The sequence below is a fragment of the Panthera leo genome, chromosome B3, assembly GCF_018350215.1.
Source record: "Panthera leo isolate Ple1 chromosome B3, P.leo_Ple1_pat1.1, whole genome shotgun sequence".
Classification (NCBI taxonomy): Eukaryota; Metazoa; Chordata; class Mammalia; order Carnivora; family Felidae; genus Panthera; species Panthera leo.
Window position 1 is genome coordinate 19,525,769 of NC_056684.1, and position 25,159 is coordinate 19,550,927.

Genomic DNA, 25,159 nt, shown 5'->3' on the forward strand with positions numbered 1-25,159 from the left:
ACTGCCAGTCTGAATTGTCAAACTGCCAGGCTCAGGTGGGGAAGGCAGACTGTTCTCAAGCCTTCTCCTAGCAAGGGTGGCTTCACTCACAAATGGGGAAGCCCAAAAGTGGAAGCAGAAACACCTGGGGTTTTCATAACTGTCCAGAAGAGAGCTGGGCACATAGTGAGTATGAGGAATGCATTCAGTATTCTAAGGATCCTGAGTACCTCACAACGGTTAAGTCAACCATGTCGTAACTGTTTGACATTGCTCCTTACAGGGACCTGGAAGAACTGACCCCCATTGCCTGTAGTGAACAAGATGGCAGGACAGCTACATTCAGGGGACACTTCATGAAGCAGAGTTGCCATGGGCTGCCCATAAGTCATGAGTGGACTGAGCCAAAGGGAGAGGCGGGGAGAGTTCTTTGGGGTGATGGAAAGAATGTTCCAAGTCCAGGCGTAAATTGGGAAGAGCACGTGTGACTGGGGGACACTATGACAAATGTCCTTTGGCTAATGCTGAGGGGCAGGGGCAGGAGAAGTGGGCCACCAGGCTCGAACAGGAGTTGGGGCAATGAAAGGCCTTGGTCCCAGGTCACAGGGAGCCGCCATAGGGCTGTGAGCAGCAGGGAACCAACGTGGTCTGGTTGACCATGGTGAGTCAGACTAGCAGGATCGGAAAAGAGAGAGGGTGCCTTTCTGATGGCTTTTCAGCCAAAACAGTGAGCGATGCCTCTGCCTCCAGGTCCTGGGCACTGAGTGCTGGCTGCCTGGCCGCGGCACACGGGCACGAGGCTTCAGGCTGTGGCCAGGCCAAGGCCAGAGGCACAGCTGCTGAGCCCTGCAGAGAGGGACCCCCAGCGCCCCTGCAGCGGGCCCTGAAGCTCCCAGGCTGTGTGCTCCCGGACCTTACCTCCTATTTTCGCATTGTATGCTATGCCCACGATGCAGTACGAGTTGTTGGCTGAAGCAGCGACCTCTCCTGCGCACCGGGTGCCGTGTCTGAAGCAGAGCAGAAAACAGAGTCAGGCCTCAGCCCCCCGATTTGTAGCGGGTTCGGTGCAAGGCTCGGGTCTCCTACAAGGACAGTCAGTTATCCCTAAGTCCAGATGGGACACGAAAGCCCATGTCCTGCCTCCTTCTCTCCTCGCCACCACTTACTCTGCCCCCCATGGCTGGCTCCTCTGGGAGGGGGCACGAGGCCAGGGTTTGCATAGACCTGGGTGGTCCTGTCCCCGCCACACTGGCACGGACAGGCAGGCACACAGGACCTTCCCGCCACCCTGCAAACTGCGAGCACCTGCTCAGGGGTGGCTCTTCCCCATAACCCCCAGGCCGAAGTGAGGGGCTCCTGCTCCCAGCACCCAGGGTCCCCGGGCTCCCCCACCCCGAGCTATGCATTCACACGACTGACAACACACCGCTTTTGGCACACTGCAGGTGTGGTGTAAACATCTGCCCGGCTGACGGGACGGAAGAAAGAACAAATGTGTTCCCTGTGTACCTGCCACCCCCATGCTCACCTCCAGAGAGCCCCCCCTTCACCTCCATGGCCATTTAAGCCGGAGCTGAGGAAGAGTGCTCGAAATTGGACACTCAACAGTAGCGGAGGGACTATGAAGAAATTACCAGAAAAAACAAATTGCTTTCCTCGGTAATGACTCCATTTTCCAACGTGCTGCATCCAGACAATTCCTCTAGCAGAGGCCAAAATACGGGCGAGTTTAAACAGCACATCTTTGAGGAGAGTCCACAGGGGATTAGAATCATTGATTCAAATTTAAAACCGTCTTTTAAAAGAGTCCTGGGTCTGCGTGCTACCCTCTGGTGGGGGGGGTCATTTGTCCTTCTGCGGACCTCGTGCGGCCCCACGGCCAGGGCTGTTCACAGTGTCACGGAGCTCCATGTCTCGCCCAGATTCAATCCTATCCTTCATGGGTCACTGCATCGCATCTGGATCATTCCTCCCTGCCCCCTGGATGTGTGGTGAGGAAATGAGGCACCCTGCGCCCCAGGCGTGCTCGCTGCTGAGCAGGAAGGGGCACCTTGGGACGTGAGGCAGGAAAGCAGCCCTCAGGGCTGGGGCCTTGGCGGGCTCTGGGGAGCTCTGTGTCTGTTGTGTTGCACATATCAGCCTGGCCGAGCCTCCCTGCACAGCACAGAGAGGGCACCAGTATTTGAACCTCACCAGGGACTCTACAGAAAAGCAAAACACTATATGGAGGGAGAATGCACCTCGGCAAGCATCATGTTAGAGGAGGGAGGGAAGAAAAGGGCTTTTGTTCTTTTCCTCTAAATATTTTTGGAGGGATGGTAAGAGCTTGCATGGGGCACGCTAGCAGAGAGAAGACAAGCAGGACGCAGCAAAGTGAACTCCCAGGAGCAGGTTTGCGAAGCTGGACGCTACCCCCAGGACTGCCACTAACAGCACACAAGTCACCTAGCTCCCCAGATCCTGCCGCCTTCATTTGCAAAGTGATGAGAAAAACCATGGAGGCTGCACGCCCACAATATGCTTAGGCGGTCTTCGCCTGTCTGCTCGCCCCGCCTACAACCCTGGGAGGTAGGGAGCACTGTCTCCACTGCAAAGTCTCTAAGAGACTGAGAAGGAGCCACGCAGCCAGGAATGGTAGAGCTGGGGTTTGAACCCAGATTTATCCAACATCCCTCATGCATGCCCCACCTCTCTCATAAGGTCACAAGTGGCGACAAAAAAAGCTCAGCATGTGACCTCTGTGTTCCAATAGGCCCAACTGCTGTCTTAACACAATTGGCCATGGAGACCACTAGATTCAAGGGCTATTCCTTTCCAATATTCCGAAAAGGCTGGAAACAGGAACAATGTTGGCCAACATCCATTTCTAGCTGAATATCCATTTCTTGCTTCTTCCCTAAGACACAAAGTCCACAGAAGGTGTCTTGGGCCTGAAGGGCTGTGTGGGTCTGGCTTCTGGCTCCCGGGTTAGTCCCAGACACTGGCCAGGCTGCCCCATCACCCTTCTGGAATCCCTACTGGGGGCCAGTTCAATAGTGATTCTGCAGGGAGAGGGACAGACAAGTAAGGAAAGAGGAGACAAAGTGACATACTTATTTTCATTGCTGGCATCATATCGTGGGGATGGGTCATAATCATTTCCGTTGACATCATAGCTGGCGTAGGAATCCTAAGAGATGAAATCTTAATGACTGAGGGAAATTAAAGCATGCTTTAAATGTTTTTATGCAACTATTAGAAAGTTAGAGAAAAACACAAACTTGGTGCTCTCGTATGATAATTATCATCTTACATATATTCTTATTGTGGTAAAATGCACACAACAAAATGTACCACCCTAACCATTTGAAAGTATAAAGTTCAATAGCATCAGACTTCAATGGTTACTCAACATCACCACCACGCATCCCCGGACATCTTCGTCTTACAAAACTGACACCCTGCACCCATCAGACACTAGCCTCCCCCTCCCCCAGCTCCTGGGAACCCCCACCCTACTTTCTGTCTCTATGAATTTGACTTCTCTAGGTGCCTCAGATGAGCAGAATCATACAGTATTTGGGGTTCTTGTGTGTGTGTGTGTGTGTGTGTGTGTGTGTGTGTGTGTGTGTGACTGGCTTCTTTCATTTTTTTTAAGTATGTATGTATGTATTTATTTATTTAGAACAAGCAGGGGAGGGGCAGAGAGACAGCATGAGAGAGAATCCCAAGCAGGCTCTGCGCCTCAGGGCCACTTGGGGCTGAAACTCATGAACCGTGAGATCATGACCTGAGTTGAAATCAAGAGTCAAATGCTTAACTGACGGAGCCACCCACCCAGGCGCCCCTTATTTCACTGAATTCCTCAAGGTTAATCCATTTTGTGGTATGTATCAGAATTTCCTTCATCGTATACTTTTAATATGTATGTCTTTGTTTATATACCCATAATCACAGTATTCATATAATTTCATATCTTCCTTCTAAAACACATCATAAAAGTCCTCAGTTGTTGATTTCAAAACTGTCATTTTAAAAGGTTGCATGAGGTCTATGAAACAGATACGACATGGTTGACTTAACCATTGTTAGGTACTCAGGGTCCTTAGGATACTGAATGCATTTCTCATTCTCACTATGCGCCAGGCTGTCTTCTTGACATTTATGAAGACATTTAATCCTTACGATAACCTGATGAGATACCATTTTACAGACGGTGACACTGAGGCACAGAGAAGTGAAGCAACCTGCCCAAGGTCTCAGAGCTAATCAGCTGCAGAGCCAGAATAGGAACTCAGGCAGTTGGGTCCAGAGCCCAGGCTTTAATCACGTCCTGTTCCTTGTTGCTCATGTTAGTATGATGATCATCCACACATGTGTTTCTGAATTCTTTAGGATCTATTCCCAGAAGTACATGTGACTCCTCAAACATCTAAAAAAAATTGTTCTGTGAAATCCTGGGCTCCAGGAGGCAGAGGGAAGTATGGTTTGTCAATCCTTCTCAACATGGTTTTCTGTATTATTTGTTTGTTTAGAGCATGAATGAGGGAGGGGCAGAGGGAGAGGGAGAGCAAGAATCTTAAGCAGGCTCTATGCTCAGCACAGAGCTCAATGCGGGGCTCAATCTCATGACCGTGAGATCATGACCTGAGCTGAAATCAAGAGTCCAACATTTAACCCAGGTGTCCCTCTATATTGTTTAATCCAGTGGGTGAGGGGAGAGAAATGGCACCTTATGGTTTTTAAAATCTGGATTTATTTAATGACTAGCATGGTTGAATATCCTTGCACGTTTCTGGGTTTGACTTACATAATTCGGGGCCAGGTCGGGGTGATTCCTCTCTATGCCATCATCAAGGATGGTGACCACCACGTTTTTGCCCGTGTAGCCCTTCTTCCACGCTGCCTGGACGTTCATTTCTGACCGGCAGCGGCTGTTCTTGTCGCCACAGTGCTGTGGGCACAGAAGACACAAAGCACCCCCCCAGCATGGGCACTCCTTGCGCCCATACTGTGGCATGAGATAGACATACCATACCGTGTAAATGCAGCAGGGGAGGAAACATTTCTCCATGCCTTAGCAGAGAGACTCTCCCACGCATTTCCAGGAAGCGCTCCACATGCTTTCTGCACCCGGCAATTTACCTGCCCATTTTCCTAGGGCATTATCTCCCTTTTTTTTTTTTGGGGGGGGGGGCTCTCATTTCACTATTAGTCCTGAGTTTGCCTTAAATCACTCCCCTGCTCAAGGGCTCCACCACCACCCCCTGGAGACTTTCACATAATTTCTAAAAAATTTTCATGAGAAAGTTTGTGCTACCCAGCATTAAAGTAGGGGTTTCTCACCCATATGAAGTGTGTCTGTTTCGAGTTGTCGTGAGAATTTAGCTTTGCTGGGGGAACTGAACCCATCTCGGGAACACAGCGCTGCCGATGCCCTGGGGGCAGCAAGGCCCACACCCTACTCACCATGTACCACATGTTGGACCAAATGGGGTCGTTGAAATAGAGGGCCTGAGGGTCCCCTCGCACCTGCCTCTTCACCCTGCGTTTAACTTCTTGTTGTTGGAGCCATTTCACCTGGCAGGGAGAAATGAGGTTACTCTTCATTTTAAAGAGGATCTCATGATCACCTGTAGCTTCTCTGTGGGTGCTACAGGTGTCCTTTTTCATGAATATCTGTGGCATAGAGGTCTTGGATGGTAAACACCAAGGAGACATTTTCACTCCTAGTGACAATATTTAAATCTGAGAACTTGTCTGTGTATGTGGCAGGGAAAACAGTGCCACTCTCATAGGTTTTGAAATCGTTCTACTAAAATGAAAAAAATCCAACAAAAACAAAAACAAAAAAAAGCAAAAAAAGACTTTGTGGAATTGCCAGCAAATTGTCTGGTGACCCTTGTCCAGAATATGAAGGAACTCCATGTATAAGAATGGTGAGAGCAGAGCAATTGATCAAATGGTTATTGGCAGTTGGAAGCAAGATATTCTACAGAAAGGACAGGAATAAGTAAATTATAGTAATCCATACTTTGGAATTTTTAGCAGCCACTGGCAACATGGTACCAAACAAGCACAGAGAAAGATCTAGAAAGAGGTACAGTAAAACATTAATAGCAGCAAATCTTTGTTGGTGATATTGCTAATTTAAAATTTCTAAATTATTTTCAGGGTTTTATAAATCTTCATTTGGCATAACTTGCCTTCACCACCAAGGAAAATAGTTTGAGAGGGAGTATACTTAGTATTTAAGAGCAGGAATCTAGGAGCCTCCTTGCCTAGATTCAAAACCCAGTCCCATACTCACCAGTGGTATGACTTAGAGCGGTCTGGTAACCTCCCTGGCCTCAGTTTGCTCATCTGTACAATGGGCATCATAATGGGTTGTCATGAGTGGGCACTGGCATATGAACTGGTGTACATAAAGGGCTCACATCTGTGTGAGTGTGTGTGTGTGTGTGTGTGTGTGTGTGTGTTTAAGAGTTCTTCAAGGTAGAAGAGTTTTGTTTGCTTTTTTTAACTTTTAAAAGATCATGGGGAAAAGAATTCCCATGCTCTGAGGTGAATCATTTTCTTGGTCCTGCTGCCATGGTCTGATTCAGTAATGGCTCCCTCTGGGGCTCAGTCTGGTGCTGGGGTGGAGACAGGCAGAATGAGGGTGCCTGGGCCCTGCTCTTGGGAGTTTGTGCTCTAGTTCGGGGCCCCCCATCAAGCAGCCCAGAGTGTGATGCAGGCTCTGAGGTAGCAGATGGTGGCACAGGGCAGGGAAGGTAGAAGAGGAGCAAAGGGAGGGTTGGGAGCTTCAAGGGTGGGGCAGTGGAGGCTGAGGGTGACCTGGAGGCCAGGCAAAGATGGTCAGGCTCAGCTCCACGGCTGCCACAGCCCACTGTGGGAGCCACACCCAAGGCAACTCTTGAAGGGAATAAAAGCACCCAAGGGTAGAGGGGCAAGATACCTTCCCTCAGACCTCTCTTGGCCTCGACTTCCCCACACTGTCCTGAGGGAGGAAAGTGGAACAGTCCCATACCCAGCCTTATATTTAAGGGTGGGGATTGATCTGCAAGGCAGCCTTCGTTGACAGGACCAAATGCTTACGAAGAAGTACCACAGCCTGTCCCATCACTAATGAGCTCTGTCCATGAGACCCCAGTAGACCAGGTTCCTTAGAAACACTACAAACAGGGATGCCAGGGTGCCTCAATTGGTTAAGTGCCCAACTCTTGGCACTTAAGGTCATGATCTCACTGTTCGTGAGTTTGAGTCCCACATGGGGCTCCATGCTGATGGTGCACAGCCTGCTTGGGATTATCTCTATATCTCTGCTCCTCCCCTGCTTGCACTCTCCCTCTCTCTCTCCAAACAAATAAAATTAAAAAAAAAAGAAAGAAAGAAACACCACAAGCCTCTCAAAAACAATTTCAGACCAGGTACTAAAACTAACCCCCACCCCAAGTCCTAGATAATGTATAATTCCCATGGAGAGATACTTCTATGAAAACTATACAATAAGATATTTTGTTCATAACACTCTCTGATGGCATTTTGCAACTTCCCCAAGTATCACTGCCTGAACCAGAAACATTGACTTGGTATAAAATACCTAACATAATATTTCCTAATCTGCTAAATATCCCATTACACAATAAGGTGTTATGTATCCCACTGATGGCTCCAAGCTCCCTGGGATGTTCCCATCCATCTTGCCCCACTGACTCACTACCCATCTTACTACCGTCCAGCACCTTCTGACTTCTATGGTCACCAGGCCCCACCTGCAGTTACAAAGGAGGAAGTGAACTCTCTTCCAAGCCCGAGTGGGTGACTTCCCCAAATCAGGTGACATGGGAAAGCATGTCGCCAGAAGTCACAAAATAGTCCCCTAGTGGGATGAAAGAGCGTGGCATCCTGGCTCGAATCATGACTGGACTCTGGGTAATAACCCAACGTTAACACAAGTTCTGAGGGTAGGCTGTGATGGCACAGGTTCCATGGCACAGTTTGGGGCTCTCTCTTTAGTGTGGTCTCAGGGACAGCCCTCTCTCCTGTGCCAGGTCATTATGAGTCTTTGACAGCCAGTGAGGCACTGTCAGGCCAATGGAACTAAATATAACAAATTATTCAGATGGAATCACAGGTGACCCTACTGTCACAGACTGATTCAGCCAGTAGTCACTTGGTCTGGGCTTCCCATTTTCCTTCTCTTGGCTCCAATCACTGCCTTGTTTCTCAGCCAACCACAGAGAAGTACAAGAGGATCCTGGATTCCTGTATCCTGCCTTTTGCCAGGTCTACCTGCCCTGATTTCCCTGTGGTTGTGCCCCCAGCTCAGATACAGAGTTCTGTAGATGGCCCTCAGGTTGGAACCCAGGGTCCAATGGCCTGTCTAGGAAGGTCAGAGTGCCGATGACCCAAACCACATGACTGAAACATTAGCTCTCCCTTCAAATAGTATCTGTACCTGTCCTTGCTAAAGGGGTTACCCATGAAGAGTGATGTGATTCATGAGAAAGGGATACATGGTTTAGGATCTCCAAGGAGGTATCACTCACGGAATAGATTCTTCTGCAGATCTCGAGAACAAATATGGTGGAACAGTGAAGTGGTCATGATGGTGAGTATCAAGCCTGGGAGGGAGACTGAGGCTAGTTTCCCTTATGCACATGATTATCTTTATTAGAAAAGGCAACCTAAGATCCTTTGTGGGGTTTCAAGTATTTTTCATAATATTTCTCTGGTAGTGTACCTGGGCTGTCCATTTACATTGAAGCTTCACTTGTCACCTATCCAGATCCCTCAGAACTTCCCTGGGAGGTGTTCTGCCTTTCTCTTGGTGAAAGATGCAGGGGAGGAGACAGTAGCACGCATGATCTACCTTTCAAGGCCACAGACATAGAACTAAACTAAACTCAAGTAAGACTGCAAATGAATGGACCTGGAGCACAATAAAATATATTTAGTGTCTATGCATGCCTGGTAAGAGTTGAGCCCAACCTCCTTACGAAGAGAACAGGCTGATCATCAAATCTTCAGATCTTTGGATTGAAGGAAGGGGGAAATACTGCACACAAGAAAGAACCTGCTTGTTGTAATTCGCCCTCTGTAGGTTTTCCAGTGGGATGATGGTGGCCTCCCAAAAGGTATGTCCACCCAGAAGTAATTAAAGTTAAGGAGCTCCAGATGAGATCACCCTGGATTATTTGGATGTGCCCTAAATTCCAATGACAAATGTCCCCATATAAGAACACAGGGGAGAGGCGCCTGGGTGGCTCAGTCAGTTAGTCAGCTCAGGTCATGATCTCACGGTTCGTGAGTTTGAGCCCTGCATCAGGGTCTCTGCTGTTCGCGCAGAGCCTGCTTCAGATCCTCTGTCTCCCTCTCCCTCTGTCCCTTCCCTGCTCTCTCTCTCTCTTTCAAAAAAAAATAAAATAAACATTAAAAAAAATGGCAGGGGAGATTAGAGACACAAGAGGACAAGCCATTGGGAAGACAGAGACAAAGGCAGAGGTGGGAGGGACACAGCCACAAGCCCAGGAGCAGCTGGAGCTACCAGAAGCTGGAAGAGGCAAGAAAAGATTCTCAACGAGAGCCTTCAGAGGAGCTACCGCCATGTTGATACCTTGAGTTCAGACTTCTGGACTCCAGATTGTGAGATGATAAATTTCTATTGTTTCAAGCCACCCGGTCTGTGATCATCTGTTATGGCTGTCCTTAGAGAGTAACACAGGTTTAAATCATGGCCTTAATCAGGGCTGAGATGTTTAAATGTTTGAGAATCCATGAGGCTGTCCTGCAGAAGGAGGATATGAGAGGCCAGGTTTGGCCAGACCTCCCCTCTCGCTGCTGGTGACGAGAACACACGGGACCCCAGAGGAGGGACCACAGTGGCCGAGGCTGGGTGCCGAGGCCGAGTGCACTGGGCCGGGGAGAGATGCTCCAGGCAGAGGCTCTTGACCAGTATTTTAAACGCTGGAACAGCTGTCCTGGTGCACCCCCTGAGGCCAGCTCTGGCTAGAACCACTTCCCACACAGACCTGGAGCTCTGGCCCCGACTGTTCCTTCCCCGGTAAGCCACAGGGCACCCAACACCTCTCCCCACCGCCACCTCTCACATTCCAGCTGCCCCCAAAGTGAGCCTGCTCCCCACTCAGGCCCCACTCGGCCTGCTGATTCTCCCTTCTAGCTCAGTGGCATAAAAACGCACCCATTCTCCAAATCAGAACAAAGCTGGAATCCGCCCCAATGTGAGGGCCTCACATTCAGTCTGCTAGAGGTGTCAGGGTCTTGTCCCCTCTTTTTATGGCCGTGGCCAGTGCCCCTTGTGTCTGGGTGGTCACAGGACTGTCAGGGTGTCCCTGCCCCAGGACCAATGCAGAAATGCAAACCTGACCCCCTGACCCTCACTCTACCCCAGGTCACTCTCTCCTGGTCTTCCACATCCAGCAGCAAGTGTCCAAGGCTGGGCTGTGCCACAAGCTCTATGCCTTCTGACTGGCGTGTGCTCCCTGCCTTTGCTGGGCCATTTCCCTGTATTCACCTTTTTTTCTTCTTTTTTTTTTTTAGTGTATTAATTTTGAGGCAGGGCAGAAAAAGAGGAAGAGAGAGAATCCCAAGCAGGTTCTGTACCATCAGTGCAGAGCCCGATGCAAGGCTCAAATTCATAAACCATGAGATCATGACCTGAGCTGAAGTGGGAGACTTAATGGACTGAGCCACCCAGGCACCCCTGCATTCATCTTTTAACCATTATGCACCCTGGAAACCTTGTCTGACATCCAGGCTGGCTGTTGAGGGGCTCCTAGGCTCCCCTGCATGTCTCTTTACCAGAGCCTTTGCCCCACAATGTGGACATTATCTGTTCAGGGGCCCTCATTTCCTCAGTCATGTTAGCAAATACATGCCCTGTACCAGGTACTTCTCAGCAAAGATAGGCTGGACCGAAGTACTCTCCTCTTTCTCACTAAAAAGGCAGATTAAAAACGGATGCAGGCTGAATACAAACTTAGGTGTGCATCTGCCAGAGGTCAAGGGCTAGTCCTGCACCTCATTCTTCCAACACTGGCCAGTCTGTAATTGGACATACCTGGGGGTTGGGCTGATGCCCCTCTGCTCCCCACTGGCCTGGATTTTGCTCACCCCTGTATTTCAGTGTATCAGGCAACGCGTGGCACAGAATGGGAGCTCACTGAATGCTTTCTTGAACGAAGGAGTGCTGTTAAGTGACTACATTACGGATTGCAAATATAGCATAACTACAAGTAGACTTTTAAAAACATATTTCAGAGGAGAGAATGCGATGGAGTCTCAAAGACCACCCAATGACCTTGGTTGATCATTTGTGGAAGATCAACGGGAAATGATCTGGAGCCAGAGCAATGTTTGCCAAAGGCCATGTCTGGCCCAAACGCAAATCATCTCTCTTAGCAAACCTGTATAGACCTGTATAGAGTGTCTTGATTTCTTCAAAGTCATATTTTGAAGGTGGAACTTCACACTGACCCTTTTCTTTTTATCTATTTTTTTTTTTTTTGGTACGTTTCTTGCTAAACATGCAGCATATTTATCATAGAAAGTTATTTGCTCTGGGGGAGAGAATTCTAGTCATGCAGAAGACTTCATAATCTTCCCAAGGTTATGTGAATAGCACTTCTCTCTTTTGCCGGCCTGCCCCTCCAGCTTTCTTCTGGAGAAGTCAAATTAAAACTAGGCATCTGGTGAATGCCATTCTGTAGATAAGATAAGACAAAATTTAAAGATGTGTATAAAGAGCTAACAGAAATGAGCAGGATCCCACTAGATGGCCTGCGGGTGTCATGGGTTATCAGTGCTACTGGGCTGTGAATTGGCCAAGCATTTTGGCAGGCGTGCCTTGGGCAGACCTGGTCATGTTCTCTTCCCTGGGGCCACAGGCATGCTGCCAGACCAGAAGCTGGCCTAGCACATCTGCTGTAGGTTTGACAAGTGACAAAGGGGCTTATTTTGTAGCTTCCTCCCATAAGCCAATGACACCAGGGAGAGCATGAAAACCCAGCCACATTCCACCCGAAGCCACCATGTGCCCATGTCCTGCCGTAAAGCCCTCAACAGCTCACAGGGGCCCCTCTAGGGCTTGAGAAGTCTCAGGAACTTGGTGGGAGCTGGAAAGTCCTAGAAGGGGGCTCCAGAGTCTTTGCTGTGAGATGGAGCTAAGGCAACAAAGGCCATTTGCAGAGATCCTTGACCCCACCCCCTCTCGTGTCCCCACTACCTCAAGGGGAAGAGCACGCATTTGACTCAAGCTACTAAAATCCTTGACATGCCTTGTATGCTCAGTTTGTTGAAAGTATTCTATACAGGTTCTGGTTTCCATGCACAGTTGTATCCAGAACGTGGGAGCCAATTCTTGCCAACTCTCTGTTTTCTTTCTCTTTCTCCCTTAGCATCATCAAAGGGAAGGACAGTTTGCTGAAGGACAGGGCATTCCCTCTACTGTTCACCTTGAGTAAGCCAGCCCCTGAATGTAGACCAGGGAAAATCTGTGGAAGAAGTCCAGACCCCTGAGGGTCCAGGTGCCATCAAATCCTAAGACCTCCTTCCAGGGAGAAGCAGAAGTAAAGTAGGCGATAAGTCTCTGACTCACTTCCCCTGTGGGAGATTGCCTGAGCTTCCGCCTCCAATCTGCAAAGTCAACTGGTCAGCTCAGCCCACTCCGAAGACCCTTTGGCACTCAGTGGTCTGTGATGCTTAGATCTTGATTCTCATCAACACTGGACCCCTCTCAACACCTTGTCCCAACACTTGGGCCAACTTTCAACCAGGTGAAGAGTTAAGTAAGAAGCCAACTCACTGAGTGAGGAATTTAAAGAAAGAAAAACACTGCTCCCTGACAAGTTCATGTGACCTTATGGTTTTCAAGGTAGCCCCTCTCTCATGATAGGCAATGGTTAATGCATGTGTGACAAGAGCAGGAAGCTAAGGTGGACCTTCTTGCCCCAGGGCCCAGGGTCCCTCAAGAATGGAAGGACAGCCTATGGTCCCAGGAAACCCCAGAAACTACTGGCAAAGTGATGTGGATATGAGCACATGATTTCTTTCTTCCTCTGGAGAGAGAGAGAGAATCCAGAACTTTCATCAGCTTTTCAAAAGGGATCTACGATTCTAAAATGGGTAAGAACCATTAAACTCAGCTAGGCTCATGGAGTAGAAAGTGGATCGGGGCTTTCCATGTGAGGATTTGAGAAATAGAGAAATAGAGCAGCACTGATGTTCCTGGGGAGCAGAGGGGACCAGCCCCACAGGCAAGCAATGATTAGACAGCCTCACTATAGCCTGTCTCAGTGAGATGCCCAAGCCCACCTGAGGGTATCACCTTGGGGCGGGGTAGGGGATGCTGAGCTGCTATGGCAGTTGCTCAGCTGGAAACCCAGCAGCCAGGGCAGCATAAGAGGGAGAGGAGGAGGAAGATGAACCAACAAAATAAAGGGTATTCTAACCTGGCGTAGAAACCTACCTCCTTCCTCCCCCAGTGGCATGGAGGCACCTGGAAACCTAGCCCTTCCCCACTTGCTCATTCTACAGCCACAACTGAAACAATGTGCAGACCATCTCTCCAATTCTTGCCATCTGAGCTGAACTACATGAGCCAAAGGATGACTGCTTTATATTGGTGAGAGATGATGGTACTCGTTCTGCCCATTTTGGAGACCAGTAGGTGTGAAAGTACTTTGGAAAATTGGGTCTATTCTTTCATTTATAACTTAGTTCTTACTTGGCTGAAATGAAAGAGAGTTACCCTTGTTCTCCCTGACCCTCTTGAGCATCACCTGCCTCTACTCATGAACAATGGGGCAGGTAGCCAAAGCCTAGGTCCCCCGCGTTCACCAACCAGATACTGGTCAGCATGCCTGGTATCCAGCCAGTATTGTCTGTACTTTTGTCATTGTAGGCTTTAGTGATACAGGATGCAGCTTAACTAGCTCATCTGGGCCCTTTTTAGGATTTTTATTATTTTTTTTAATGTTTATTTTTGACAGAGAGAGAGCGCGCGCGCGCGCGCGCGCATGAGTGGGGGAGGGGCAGAGAGAGAGGGAGACACAGAATCCGAAGCAGGCTCCAGGCTCTGAGCTGTCAGCACAGAGACCGATGCGGGGCTCGAACTCACAGACTGCGAGATCATGACCTGAGCCAAAGTCGGGCGCTCAGCTGACTGAGCCACCCAGATGCCCCAGGATTTTTGTCATAATGTTACCAAGGCAGGGCACAAGTCACATCTAAAGTAGTTACATAAAAAGAAGCTGATAAACAAATGATAACAGATATAACTTGCTTATGTGAACCTACTCTGTGCAAATTGAGGTATGTTTCAATAAACATTTACTAAGTGTCTGTCTACTATTTGCTGGGTAGTCTGCTGGACCTGCATGGGAATAAAAACAACTAAGATGTGGCCTTGGCCCTCAAGAACTTTATAATTCACTGGCAAGAGATGGGCTTACATGCTTTTAACTGTAAGCTCCTCCACCTCAGGTCAGCTCACCTCCCCATCGCCTCTCCTTGGGTTCCGGAAAACTTAACAGTCTCCCCAGCCTCATGCTCCAGGCCTCCCTGCCTCCCTGGGAACCATCTGCAGCTCCCACCAACCCCGTCCCTGTCACCAAGCACACTAAACCACTCGTCACTCCCACCAAACGTTGCTGTATGCTCCTGTGTGCTCCCACCCAGGCCCGCAATCTTGGCACTATTTCCAAAATGGCCAGGAAACAGATGTTACAGGAACAAAAGGGAGGAGGCCGTGGTCAAACAAGTCCGATAGCTGCCGAGCTAGACAGGCTTCTTTCCTTCCTTCAAAGAGGAAGACAGTGCAATTTCTCCTACATCTATGTGACCACTAAACTTTTCAAGATGGCGCATCTCCTGTGATAGCGGTCAGCTCGGAATGAAGGCTGGATGTGGAGGCCCCCCAGACCCTCTCTGGCCCTGCCACTGCTATGCTCAAATGTCAAGCTGGGACAAGAGTAGTGAGAAAAACAGACATGACGCCTCTGCTCCTGGAATCCAGTGAGGAAGATAGATTCTAATGGAATAGTCTCGCAAGTCTAGAATATAAATATACAACTATAGGAAGAGCAAGTAAAGTCAGAGGACTCTGAGCCAGCTTCTGGAAGCAGGCACACATGAGCCGAGACAAGCGGGTGAGGAAGAGACACAGTGGGGAAAGGCAGCCTGTGCAAAGACTCTATAGGGGGAAAGAGCCCATGCTGTCTGAGGGGTTGTAAAGGCCAGTGTGGCTGGGGCCCACGGGCCACAGGGAGGCCAGAGGAAGAAAGTCCTGGGAGGGACATCCTAAGGGGCAGTGGTACCATCATATGTGTGTTTCATAAGACCTCCTGCGAGAGTGGAGAGCAGACTGGTGAGAGGCAAGGAAGTCTGCGACAGGCCAGGAAGGGGGGCAGTGCAGTGGTCCACGTGAGAGAGGGCGGGGGTGCAGGGGGCAACACAGGACAAGGGCAGCACAGAGCTGTACAGGGTGTAGAACAAGTGTGGTGTGAGGGAAGCTGCTGCTCACACTGTGGATGCCAATGACACTCTTCTCTGGGACAGAGCAGAGTCAGGGATGGTCAGCTGGGTTGTGGACTTGGAGATGTCTATGAGGCATCAAAGCAGAAGCATTGAATGTGCTACTGAAGTAATAAAGCACCATCTTTTAAAGTATATTTTGAAATTCTAACTTTTTACCAATTCATAGTGGCCATCCCACTCGACCCCGTCGGGTTGCACAGAAAATGTGAAGAGACAGGGGCGCCTGGGTGGTTCAGTCGGTTAAACATCCAACTTCGGGTCAGGTCATGATCTTGCGGTTCATGAGTTCAAGCCCCACGTCGGGCTCTGGGCTGACAGCTCGAAGCCTGGAGACTGCTTCAGATTCTGTGTCTCCCTCTCTCTCTGCCTCTCCCCCACTCACACTCTGTCTCTCTCTCTCTCTGTCTCAAAAATAAAGAAACATAAAATAGTTTAAAAAAATAAAGAAAATATGAAGAGACAGCTGGAGATTTCTCTAGTCTCCATATGGGCAAATCCATCGGACCCTGGGTGGCAGCTGTCCCCTGCCCCCAGCCTACAACAAGTTCATCAACCCTGAGATCAATCTGGTCATTTGCTGTCTATGTGCTTGAATTTGCCAGGAACTTTTTGTTTGCACTTTGAATGGCTCTTGCACACAAAACTCTCAGATAAAATTCCATCTGTGGTTAATGGAAAGATCTGCTTAAACGTTGCATCACTGCTGGAAAGAAACCTGAGCTTTGATTAAACTCTGGGGGCAAAGTCCCATCCGGCAACACAGAATGCCTGCTCTGGTCGTGGAAATCACTTCCAACTTCTGAGCTTAAAGCACTGAAATGAAGCCTCAAAGTGAAGGTTCCCATCGCCCCGGAAGGAGCCACCGAGGGCCTGCCTGATAACATCTTTATCCTTCCATTTCTGTCATCAATCTGGCTGAGAACTGAAGGGAAGGGAAGGGCTGTACCCGAGTCATCGCACTAAAATGTAAGGGTTGGAAGATGTAGGCAGCCACGCCGAACTATAAGCCAGCTTGGAACGAAATCAGAACAAGTAATTTAAAAAAAATTTGTGAGCCCTTACAGCCATTGGCCGATGCTTCTGTAACATCCACCCTTCTCCAGACTTTTGGCACAAGAACAAGTTAAAAACAAATGCTTTCAGTTTGCTTAAATGATAGCCCTTGGAAAAACCCAGTGACTGATACTGCATGCGGAGAACAGTTGGGCTGTTCTCCCGAGGAGAGGGCTGATCCACAAAGCACTTGGAGTAAAATGGCCCTTTTCAAGGGTGGTAAAAAAACAAAAACAAAAACAAAAGAAAAAAAAAACCCACCAAAACATCAAGTGAAGGTAATTAAGAATTCAAAGAAAACAACAGCACAACTCTGGTATGCGATCCATGCAAAAAGATACTTAATAAATGCATGTGCGTGCTCACGCACAGGTGGCTAAGGAACTCTTAAATATTCCCTCCCCGCTTGTGTTTTGCTTTGCTTTAACAAATGTACACTCTCTCAGCTCTTTTGTGAGGTAGGGGTTGACTGTAAATTCCATCACTTATCAAAGTGCTCTTACACAATAGGGACTGGAGCTAATTAAAATAAAATACCATCTGCATTCGATCGGACTGTACTGGAGCCCTGTAACATTCATTTCCAGTTTGGTCATTCGAACCCAACGGCGACTCTGCATTCCAGTGTCTCTGAATAATATTAACTCATCTTGTCCTTTTCATATTAATACTAATCACACCATCTCCAAACGCCAAGGTGTCACAGAAATGCTTCGCTCACGTAGGAAAGCGTTCTGGCGCGCCGCGAGGAAAAGATAACACTAAACACGTGGGTACACCAGCTAATTTTGCCCAATATTTCATCAGAAATGACGAGGCAGAGTAAATATTAGTTAGCCAGACTGACAGCTAATTGATCTGGTTTGTATTCAACTAGACTGATATAAACAGAGGGATTTCGCTTGCGATTCTGAATTCATAATTGGTTCAGATGTCTATATGCTTTCCCGGAGGCTACAAATTTAATTAGTGCTGTGAGAAAGCAGCGGCCAATCGCATGGAAGTCACAGGCAGGGCTGGAATGTGCAGGCTGTTTACCTTTTCTCTCTCTTCTCTAGCGGCAGGATGCTTTGATAGCAGCCTTGCAAAGCTTATTAAGAAGTTCTTGTGTAAAAAGGACTTGTATTTGAAAAAACGTAACTGCCATAGCCTTTGCTCAGAGAAAGTCTATCCTTTCTCTTCCATTCAAGGACACAACTGATCGCTGGGAATGGTTTGCCCTCGGTCCCAAACTGAATGTAGTACTTTGAGTGCACCTCAAGTGAACGAGCCCAGCACCTTAGATGATGCAGCAGAGGCGGGTCTGGACACTCCCACCCCACGGTGCTCAAGCCTGTCTGGACTCCTTCTCTGACGCCTCGAACAATCTCATGCCCAGCTCCCATGCCCTGCTCGGCTGGGGACTCACCCAGGTGGACGCCCAGGCATCTCTGCATTCCCTTGGGCACGGGGGTACCCAGTAGGTGCACAATTAATATTTTTGGGAAGGAAGGGAAGAGCAGCCAAGTTGAATATCTTTAGCCGTTCTAAAATTTAGTCACTTAAAAAAAAAAAAAGGATGTCTATAAAACTCAGGTCCTATTTCAACTCTGCCTTAGTTCTCTAACAATTGAGAAACCAGCTTAATCCTCAGAAGGACCTGTGGAAAGGGGCCAAGAAAGGCGCTGCCCCAGTATCTTCTCATTGCATAATTATGTTGGGGTACAGGGGCTCCCCCATTCAAATGGCTTGCCCCTTGTTGTAACTATCTGTGTGGTAGCAATTTACCACAAACTCTCAAGGCTTCAGATGAAGAAAAAGCACATCATCTTCACAAGACAGAGCACCGTTTGCTTAGAAGTGAAATTGTGGAGGGCCATGGCAGGAACTCCCTTTCTAGCTCAGAAGTTCTCAAGGCTTTGAGAGGTGATGCTGTTGTGAGGCACCCCCTGTGCGGCCTCAAAGAATCCAGTTTCTTTGGTGACCAGCACAGAGAACCCCCTTCCACTCAGTGTAATACTGACAGAGGCATCCGGTCTGCTCACCCTTCTCCAACTGCCCCATTCTGTGGGAATTGGCAACTACAATCTGGCTCTGCTTCCAGGAGGAAAAAAAATGTAAATATATATATATATATATATATATACCAGCCCCTTTTTAAAAACATTCCTTCCAGTTCCATGGTGTGAACACACATAGGTATAATCACAGCCCCCTATGATCAGATGAGAGGATGTATGTTAAAGTACTCAAGCACACAGTAGTCCCTTAATAAGCATCAAATTCTCTTCCCTGCTAGGAAGGAATAATGGGATTAGCATAATGTTTCATATCTACTTCCTTCATTTAAAAAAATTTTTTAATGTTTATTTTTTAAAAATTTTTTTTAACGTTTATTTATTTTTGAGACAGAGAGAGACAGAGGATGAACGGGGGAGGGTCAGAGAGAGGGAGACACAGAATCTGAAACAGGCTCGAGGCTCTGAGCTGTCAGCACAGAGCCCGATGCAGGGCTCGAACTCACGGACCGCGAGATCATGACCTGAGCCGAAGTCGGCCGCTTAACCGACAGAGCCACCCAGGCGCCCCAGATGTTTACTTATTTTGAGGGAGAGAGCACATGCATGTGTGAGCAGGGGAGGGGCAGAGAGAGAGGGAGAGAGAGAAGATCCTAAGCAGGCCCCACACTGTCAGCACAGAGCCCGATATGGGGCTCGAACCCACAAACCATGAGATCATGACCTGGGCCGAAGTCAAGAGTCGGACACTTAACCGACTGAGCCACCCAGGAGCCTCATATCTATTTCCTTCTATCTATCCACCCATTTGTTCGCCTACACACCAATAAAATGAACTCAGAAATATGTACATGTCTGCCTTGTCACAGTCCAATTACATGAATGGGTTCCACGAGGACCACTTTCTCTTGTGCTCGGAATCAGAGCATCACAAAGGTAAGCCCTGGAGAAGGGTGTGGCGGGTACAGTGTCCAGGGATAAACCATCTCTCCCATCCATCCGTGGCTCAGCCAATACAAAAGGAGCTACGATTTTCAGTTGGGGGTGGCCTGGGACAACACCAAGAACCCATTTCTCCATGGAAACTTTATTATAAATATTCTGTGGGAATAGCTGAAATAGTATCGTGAGCCAGCTTGGAAGCTCAAACTAACATTTTAGCACATTGCTTTCACGAGAAGGCGAGTTCCATGTTCTAAAACTATGATTTACCAATAGCCTCATTTGGGGCTGCTACCGCTTCTCACATGAATTTCATTTTCCCTCATAGCACTCATCACCCTGTGATAGATCACATATTTTTCTACTTACTGCCTCATTTTCTATCAGCCTGGCCACCCACTCTAATGACACCACTATGGACAGAGCCTGACACATTGCTGGGATTCCAGAATCACCTGCTGAATGAATGGAGTCATCAAAAGCTAACTTGACCATCTTCAATTTGTAAGCTTACCAGGATCTGTTTTGACTGGCATTTGTGAAACATTAGTCTCAAATCTATGCAGAAAGGAAGTATCATTAACCACCCAATAAACATGAATTACATGAAAACTTAAACTGTCAGCCTCTTTGTAAATTATATTTGTCTTACTCTCAAAGATCACATGAACTTTTAAGGGGAAAAAAGTTATATTTACTGCCCAAGTTTTAAAATTTATGGTAACCATTAAGACATGTGTTATGACAACCGCAAAAACATCTTTTGGCCCAATCTCTAATTTAATCATTAAAACACTGCTTTGAATTCCCTGGTCTTTTTGCTGTTATGGGTGATATTCAGATATTTATCTCCTCTAATTACGGTGCATTCTGTTGATTTCTAAAGATGTAAAATATCAACAGATCTATACTCATTTGATTGTTGCTTCAAACTGAAGCCAATTTAAATTCTCCAGTCTGACAAGGGACCAAATATTCTGAGCATTCAGATGGTCTGATTTGTTGCTACACATCTGTCTTGTTTTATTCAAAGTGGACAAAGAAAACTAACGACCATGTAGAACCATATTAAAATCAAGGCTCAGCTCTTTTTAGAAGCACAGACCCAAACGAAAAGCAAACAATGCTCTAGGCCTTAGGAAAGGGTCCTGTCCAGAGAGTAGAGATCCGTACCTGGGGGTCCATCCTGAGGAAGGTATGAGGGCCTCTGCTGCTCAAAGTCGATCTTTTAAAGGTTTTACTATGATAAAAATGGTAGTAGTTTTCCAGGTTTCCAATCTGCAAAACAAGAAGCGGGACACTATCAGTTAATACAGTCTTACAAACAGCTTCAAAAATCCTCTATCCCACAAAAATCTTCCCTTTCTCTTAGAGACTCATTCTGCTCCCAAAGGAAACATACCCTCCGTTATGCCTTCCCACTCATCTCTCTGGCATATAGTTGGTGTTTACAAACATGACGGTGGATTTAGACAATCCTTTTGGGATAAACAACACAGGGTCGTGTTTCCAGTGAAGCAAATCTTGTATTAAGTGCCTATCATTTAAAATGTGTACTATCTTGGCCAAGTTTGGTAGACAAGAATCCATGTTCATTTAGGGCCAAGCATCCCTGAAGTAGCTAAGTTAGTGTCAAGTCAGGCTTATACCAAAATATTCATTTATAAACAAACTCCATCTTCTCCACCCCACGGGTAAACTGAAAGATCTAAGAATGAACATTCGCTCCCAAGCAAAACAAGGGAGCCAAAGAAAACACGCACGTCCATCTGCTTGGGGATTGTGAAAAGGTCAGATGAGAACATCCAAACCCCCAGGGTGTCCCAATTTTCCGCCAGGGGTGGTTTGTCGAGACAGATTTCAGCTTGAGGGCTGGACAGAACCAAGAGAAGCAATGGATGTGGCCTTCGGGACAGGCAGGCTCTCATGCCTCAGTGACCCTTGAGTATCAGGACATTGTTCTCAGAAGACCTGCTTTTTGTTCTTTCACTGGTTGTTGAAACTAGCTTGGTGGTCACCATCCTTGAAAGCAGAGCTTCTTAAAAGAGGCTGGACTGAACATTACACAGACTTTCAAGTTGCCCTTCTCAGCCTAAACCATCCTAGCTTCTTTTCCAGCTTCTGATCAAAGGGAGAATTTAAGACAATTTGTCCTCTAGGACAGCACATGTGTGGTGATTACAATATGAACCTGGTTCAAAATCTTCCCTCTCCCTTCACCACCACTAGCCATGTGATCTGGGGCAAGGACATTCGCCCCCTGTGAATCTCGATTCCTTATGTGTAAAACGGGGACAAAACTACTTAGCCACTGGAGTTCAGTACAACTAAAGTCTGAGCAATGCCCAACAACCTTTGGCTACACCCGCCTCACTCAAGCCATTTTGTCTGCTGTGACCTAACCCCATGAGGCTTGACCGGCCCAGGCAGAGACCTGGGGGGATGTGGATGCTCAGAGTGGCCATTTCCACATATTTCCACAAGATGAGAGCCCTCCAGCCCTCGTTTCCAGCAATCCCAGCTGCCTGGCTGTCTCCTGTTCTTAAGTGTCAGGAGATTCCCATTTAAAAATCCTCCTTTTTCAGGGCACCTGGGTGGCTCAGTTGAGCATCTGACCTTGGCTTGGGTCATGATCTCACGGTTTGTGAGTGTCAGACCTGCATTGGGATCACTGCTGTCCGTGCAGAGACCGCTTCAGATCCTCTGTCCCTCGTTCTCTGCCCCTTGCCTGCTTGCGTGTGAGCGCTCTCTCTCTCAAAAATGAACATTTTTTAAAATTAAATAAAAAATAAAAAATATATAAATCCTCGTTTTTCACTTAAACTTGCTCCTGAGTGCTCTGAGTTGTAAGCGACAGCTTACAACTATGGAACACTGAATACTATTATAGTCGTGAGGATTAAATAGGTATCATGGGTGTTCAACAAACACTGGTCGGGATTCTCTGTCTGGCTCCTCCCCACGGCTCCTCCATTCCCCTCGCTAGGACCAGGATGCTTTAGATTTTGGCCCAATCTGGGCCCACATTCCAACTCGATCCCTTCCTGCCGGGTGACCTGGGCTTCAGGCCCTCTCTGAGTCTTAGTTTCCTTGTGAAAATAGTAACTACTGCCTTGCAGGGTTGCTCTAAGACTTAAATTACACGAATATAGGAAGATCTAGCAGAGTGCCCAGCAGGTAGTAAGTGCTCAATAAATGGTTTTCTGCAATTAAGATTCTCAGTTCATGTTCTACCACGAGACACCCCTTCTGCCATCATAAACCTCGTTATTTCGGCCCCATTTTGCACAAAAGCACTTTTATTTCTCCTACAGATGAGTCACCTTGCTCACTTCTTCAACAGAGTTAATTGCTAGATATGTCAAGCCTCCTCCTAACGCATGCCAGAGCTGTGATTTAGAGCCAGAAGCAATAATGGAGTCTTAACTTACAGCAGTATTTAATCAGCATGTTTGCTTCTAAGCTGCCACCATCCCTGGGAGATGTTTCACAACTCCTGGCCTTTTAACTCTGGGCATTCAAGTCAATTCCCATCCAGGGACATGGAGAAACTAAGAGGTGAATCAAATTTGCTGGCAAAGGGGTGGATTACTCGCAGAGCTGCTGACCTTAAGCAAACCCGTGTCAGGGCAGCCCTGGAGGCCATTCAGGGCAGCACCTGGCCTCAGGGCAGCCAAGCCAGGCCAGAGGTAGCCAACCCCACCGCCATCCAGCTCCCTGCCTTTGAGCCACCATGATCATCCTTAGCAATGGCGTCCAGGGTCTGAGCTAATGAGGGCTGCTCTCCTTGAGCAATCCATGGGAGGAACAGATGCTCCCCAGTGCTGACCTGGCAAACCGGCCCCAGTAGCAGTGGTGACCAGTGCCACATCTGTCTGGAAGTGTATGTCCAGCCCAGCATGGGGACTGGGGGGTTCGGGAAGGACCACTCCCAATGTAGAGGAGAAGGGGACACCAGCCAAGGCTGTCCTCCTGCCCCTACAAGGTTAGCTGCAGAATAAGCTGGAATGTGTTTCAGAAAAACCAGTGAGGGGGTCAGATCACTGGCTGTTCATAAATCTGACAGCAGCTGCAAGGGTCCCTGAAATTCTGAACACTTCTCTCCACCTTCTGGGTCCTTATGGAGAGTTGGCATGAGTGGATGGGCAGCAGCCACATTCCTTCCTCATGGCCAAAGATTTGAGGCCAGATAGTGTGATTCGGGGCAGCACAGGACAGAAAGGGTGGCACAGGACAGAAAGTACTGGAATTACTGTAAGGGTAAGACAAGGAGAGGATGGGGCACCTGGGTGGCTCAGTCAGTTAAGCATCTGACTCTTGATTTCAGCTCAGGTCGTGATCACACAGTTCATGGGTTTGAGCCCCACATCAGGCTCTGCACTGCAAACAGTGCAGAGCCTGTTTGGGATTCTCTGCCTCCCTTTCTCTCTCTCTCTCTCTCTCTCTGCTCCTCCCCCACTCATTCTCTCCCTCCCTCTCTCTCTCTCTTTCTCTCTGTAGAAAATAAGCATTTAAAAATAAATAAATAAATAAATAAATAAATAAATAAATAAATAAATACTCATTAATTCAGAGTAGGCATCAGAAAACTATGGTCCATGGGCCAAATCTGGTCTATCTCCTGTTTAGCTTATTTTTTTGTGTGTGGTAAAATATACATAGTATAACATTTGCCAGGTTATACCATAGTATAACATTTACCATTTACCAGTGTACAGTTCAGCAGCACTGAGTACATTCACAACGTTGTGTGGCCAACAACACCCTCTGTCTCCAGAACTTTTCTCTCTCCCCAAACTGCACCCATTTCGTGAACTCCCATTCCCCACTCCCTGCCAAACCCTGGCAAACCCCATGCTACTTCCTGTCTCTGTGAGTTTGATGGCTTTAGATATCTCATATGAGTAGAATCACTTGCCCTTTTGTGACTGGCTTATTTCCCTAAACATGGTGTTCTCAAGGTCCATCCATGTCGTGACATTTGTCAACACTTTCTTCCTTTTAAAGGCTGAATAATATTCCCTTGTATTTGTATACCACATTCTGTTTTCCATCCATCCATTCATGGACACACAGATTTTCACTTCCTCCCTTTGGCTATTGTGAATAATGTTGCTATGAGCATGTGTATGCAAATACCTGTTCATGAACCTGCTTTCAATGCTTTGGGGCATATATACACCTCGTGTTTTTATCAATAAAGCTTTATTGGAGCACAGCCACACCCATTCATTGACCTACTGCCCATGGCCACTTTCATATTACAATGACAGAATTGTGTGCTACTGAGACCCTCTGGCTCAGGAGCCCAAAACATTTCACATGTGGCCTTTACAGAAAATGTTTGCCAACCTGTGATTTATGGCATTTGCTGCTGAGCATACTTTGGGAGACCAGCAAAGTCTCTGATGATGAACATGGCTTCTCCAAAAGTTGGGGACCACCAGTCCACATGCTGAGGGGCTCTGCTTAGAAACATAGGTGCAGCTGCTGTCCCAGCATCTATGGCGTCTCACGTGGCCATTGAGCTGCCCTTTCTCCAGGAGCCCTCTTTGTCAGATGCCCCAGGAGGTCACTCACATCTGTCTGACTCACACTATCCTGCCCTCTGCCATGGCCCTCCCCTGGCATCAGGCATGGGTCAGGAATAT

General features: G+C 47.8%; 1 protein-coding gene across 2 annotated transcripts in view; it reads right to left on the reverse strand.

The window, feature by feature from the left end:
* PCSK6 (proprotein convertase subtilisin/kexin type 6) overlaps positions 1–25,159 on the reverse strand; it is a 191,033-nt gene that overhangs the window by 119,735 nt on the left and 46,139 nt on the right. For both annotated transcript variants that reach the window (XM_042941191.1, XM_042941190.1), the window contains exons 2-6: positions 20,682–20,786; positions 5,428–5,538; positions 4,769–4,912; positions 3,072–3,148; positions 898–986 (exon numbers count right to left, since the gene is read on the reverse strand). In XM_042941191.1, coding sequence (XP_042797125.1) covers positions 898–986; positions 3,072–3,148; positions 4,769–4,912; positions 5,428–5,538; positions 20,682–20,786 — 526 coding nt within the window. The remainder of the gene's footprint in view (positions 1–897; positions 987–3,071; positions 3,149–4,768; positions 4,913–5,427; positions 5,539–20,681; positions 20,787–25,159) is intronic.